Here is a 4,375-nt window from a genome sequence, read left to right on the forward strand (position 1 = left end):
TTAAAATCAAATTATCCTGAATCAAATATTAAAATCAAATATCCAACAATAAGATTCTAAAAGACAATGCGTAAATTTTCCCAAACCAAACACCCCTTAAAAGAAATTATATAATACTAAAAAAATAAGATTTTTATGGGGGCAATTGCCCCTTATTTTCTCCTTGTAATTTGTAATCCGTCTCTATCAAGGGTTAGCCAAAGAATTAAATGACAAAATTGATAGCCACCGTAAGCCTTGACGCAAAGCTAAATGCAGACTTTAAAATGACAAAATTCCTCCTTTTGAGTTAAAAATTTCAATTTCAAGTCATTGGCCACCTTGACGGCATAACCACTCTATTGACTAGTTTGAAGGCTAACCAAATTACCAACGAAACAAAGTTAGTACTTACTATTTGTTCTCTACAATTATCCATGATTTGAGACATCCACCAAGAGAGCCAATGCAACAGAACAAACCTACATTTCCATCAATTTCAACAACAATGTTGCTCAGAAGTTCTTCCAAAACTTTAAATTTTCATATAACAACATCAGATCAAAGGAAATGAAAAGTTTAGTTTCAACTTTCAATATCATCAAATCTAACATTAGAAATAATCACCAATAAATTGAACTACACCCACATTCTACCCAACCATTCTGTCTATGAATGAGTTCCATCATGTAGCATCATTCCAATGAGAAGAACTGCCTAAACTTACATCCCTCAGCCCGGTGATTATTTGTAGCTATACATGAAAGCAGTCTTAAGAAACCACAACATGAATGGCTATAGCAGTTTTGCAGTTTTGCCTATTTGACTCAGACAACTAAATTAACTGCCAAGTGAACCCAAATGCAACAACTATATTTCCATGTATGTAGCAGATTTCTTCATGGGATATTCAATATATTTACCATGGCAAGTAGCAAAAAACGCAGAAAGAATTTTCAATGTAAGCTTATAAGATTTCTTCGTGGGATATTCAATATATTTCCCATGGCAAGTAGCAAAAAATGCAGAAAGCATTTCCAATGTAAGCTTATAAAGAATTAATGAATACATTTCAACTTCTTCAATAATTGGTAACTTCACAATCTTCAGAAAATTCCAACACCAAAAGTATCTTCAGCTCATCACCTATTCCCCCATCCCAAACCAAAGAAGGAAAAAACATAGCATTTCATATGGTAAGCACCTAAGAATGCTATTACAAAACACATTTTTCCACTGCATATTCATATCAATGACAGAATTCAATCTTGTTAACATTTAGGAATGCCAGTAACATCAACTTATATGGCACATATTCAGAAGTTTGATTCACAGAAAGTAGTACGTATCACATCCTCTAAATCAGTAATAACTATTAAGCAGTCTAATTTTCGAAGGCCTTTGGAGAAAAAAGAAAGAAGTTCAATCTCAATTCTCAAAGCTGTTCCACATGAGGAAAATAGAATAAATTACAACTTACCGGTTATAACCTCAAGACATCATAGTTCTTATCTTGAAGCTTTTGTTGAACCAAGCTTCAGAATCTCTTGTGCTGTTGGGCCTATTATATCTTCTATCAAATACTTATATCCCATTGCAAATGCAACCAAACCAATAAATCTTGCATCAAACTACTACATATTTCTTGGCAAAAAAGTCAATGAAACAAGAAGCATTCTTCTTTGGATTATAGGAAAAAAAGCAAGGTAAAAATTAACAATTAAAAGACGATAGAAAAATGTTTACCGAATCATTATATACCTTCCATGATTGCTAAAATTGTTACAGTGTCAAACAAGTTAGTAGAAAGAGATAAAGAACCGTAGAGGCAAAAGTTAAAATGCTTTTCTTCTATGTTGAATTACAAGCCGTGTAGACAGAACTAAAGAACCCAGAGAAAGAATCAATAGACAAAACAGCAACAAGAAGATTGAAAAAAAAAAATGCCAATCAACAAGTACCCATTTACAGAGGATCTAACCAAGGACCCATATCCGCAATATATATATAATCCTTTTCTGAGCTCATAAAAGGAAATTTTCTCAATCCAATAAAAGAACTCCCTGAAAAGAATCGAATTGCAAAAGTAACCGAAAAACTTGGCGAAATTTTCATGAAGAAGAAGAGTATGTCTCGTATGAGCCTTTGACTTTCAACAACTGCCTTCTCTTGAAAACCAAGACCCCAACAATACCAATCTGTAAGATGATAACAACGCCGATGAACAAAAGCCCAAGCTTTTTCCCTGTATTGAGCTTGTGACTATGTGAATGTGGTGGAGGAGGAGGTGGTGGCCGCTGCGTATGGTGATTGGTTTGATTGTTGTGACGCTTTGGTGGCGGCGGTGGACGAAAAGGAGGTGGTGGTGGAGAGCGAACCGAAGGCGGAGGAGGAGGCGGCGACGGTGAAGATGGTGGTGGTGGTGGTGGTGGAGGAGGAGGAGGAGGGGGAGGGGGAGGAACTAGTGATGGAGGTGGCGGAGGTGGTGGACTTGTATTAGATGATTGTGACTCAACAAAATCAGCAAAGACTGTAAACAAAAGGCCGAAACCCAAAAGCACCAATCGTGATAATGGCGGTTCCATACTAACAAAAGCTAAGCAAATCCAAAGCCTTTTTGGGGGTTAAAATTAAGGATTAGGCAGCATTCTTGCTTTTGGATTAGGCAGCATTCTTGCTTTTGGATATGACCCAAAAGTCTTGCCTTTTGCTTCTTCAGCTTTCAAAGTCTAAGAACTTTGGACGAGGCTTTCAAAATTAGGGTGGATTTTTGCATCTGGATGTTCGAAAATTCTTCTTGTTTTGAGAAATCAAGCAAATGGGTATCTTCCAAAATTTTTGACTTGATTCTATTCTGCTTCGCCAATACAAAATCTAGGGTTTTTCAAAGATTTGGTACCGAAGATTCAGGGTTTGGCCTGAGAAAGTTACCTGTTGTGAATCTGGGTACTTGTGATTCCATCCCCCTATTTTGAAGGATCAATCTAATGAATCAAAAAAAAAAAAAAATCTTTCCGTGAAGATTCAAAAAAACAGAGAGGGAAGACATTTTTGGAGCTTATGCGATGAACCTGAGGGTTTTTCAAAGATATTCTCGATTTCTTGAAAAATAACAAAAAAAAAAAAAGACAACTCATAAGAGGAATGGGTCAAAGAGGTTGTAGAGAAAACGGATTAATGAAAGATTTAAAAGACTACTTTCACATTATCGAATATGCCACAGCAAGAGAGAGAGACAGAGACAGAGATAGAGATAGAGACAGAGACAGAGACAGAGACATCGCTTGCTTCAACGGTTGGTAGCTAATTTCGGGTATACTGATTTGCATAGGGAGAGAATCTTAAGAGCTGTCTTTACTCTTTAGAAGAGAGAGAGAAGGAAGGGCATAACACAGAAATGAAAAGATTTGGTTGATTTGTTGCCTTGCGGCCATGATAAAATTTTTTTCCATTTCTTTTCTTCTTTGTTTCTTTCCTCTCATGGAGCAAGCATTGTGTGGATCCATGTCCTTGGGTTAATCAAGGGATTTTGGACTTCAGGTCCATAAACAGTGCATTATCCTTGAATTTTACCCTACAAAATCAGCCCAAGTTTTTTTGTCACATACCCATTGCCCCTGCCAAATATATTTCTCTATTTGTTATGGAAAATATGCTAGGAGGAGGTGAGATTTCCCCTGCTTCAGATATTTCCATATAAATAAATTTCAATGGAAAAAATTTTGTGATGAAGGACCCACTTTTATAAAAGTTTAGAACACAATAATGCGATTGACATAATATTTGTTTGAATATAACTATCAAAATCCAATTTCAAAATGTACAAAAAAAGAGGAAGATGTCCTAAGTACTTACGTTGCATGTGTTTCTTTTTTGGTTTGTTTTGGAGGAAAACTGACTTTGATGATTTAGACGAAGTCATTGTGTTGGAAGATATTTAACTAATGCTAATCTTCTTGAAGGAAGTACAGGAGTAAAATATGATTGTCTCGAATCCAAAACTTATCTTTTTTTATTCAGATAATAATTTTAAAATGTAGTATTTAATATTTTTAAAATTCCAAATTTTTTTTTTTTTTTTACTTTTAAATTGAGATTTATTTTATAAAAGTTTTGTTTGTTTCACAAAAAATGATTTTCAAAAATTATTTTCACATTTTCAATTTTCTTTTTACGAAAAATTTATTGGTCAAGAGAAAATGATTTCCTAATTAATGAAAAATGAAGTTATTTTTTTAAAATTATATTACGAATTTGAAAATGAAAAGACATTTTCCCCAAAAAATTTGTTTATGAATAAAACTATTTATTAAAACATAATTTTACTTATAAAATATTATATTAATAAACAATACACTATTAATATAAGATATTAATAAATAATATAATAATAAAA

At 33.8% G+C, this 4,375-nt stretch overlaps 1 protein-coding gene across 1 annotated transcript; it reads right to left on the reverse strand.

Annotated features, from left to right (window-relative positions):
- Nucleotides 1–1,806: 1,806 nt before the first annotated feature.
- Nucleotides 1,807–3,679, reverse strand: LOC111281264 (uncharacterized). The gene has a single exon (XM_022868965.2). The coding sequence runs from the start codon at nucleotides 2,562–2,564 to the stop codon at nucleotides 2,091–2,093; it is 474 nt and encodes a 157-aa protein (XP_022724700.2). The 5' UTR covers nucleotides 2,565–3,679; the 3' UTR covers nucleotides 1,807–2,090.
- Nucleotides 3,680–4,375: the final 696 nt, after the last annotated feature.

The sequence above is a fragment of the Durio zibethinus genome, chromosome 28 (assembly GCF_047325235.1).
Source record: "Durio zibethinus cultivar Kanyao isolate XHJ-2024 chromosome 28, ASM4732523v1, whole genome shotgun sequence".
Taxonomy (NCBI): Eukaryota; Viridiplantae; Streptophyta; class Magnoliopsida; order Malvales; family Malvaceae; genus Durio; species Durio zibethinus.

What these genes read in the sequence shown, in the direction of transcription:
- LOC111281264 (XM_022868965.2), bottom strand. Translation starts at nt 2,564, where the DNA reads ATGGAACCGCCATTATCACGATTGGTGCTTTTGGGTTTCGGCCTTTTG.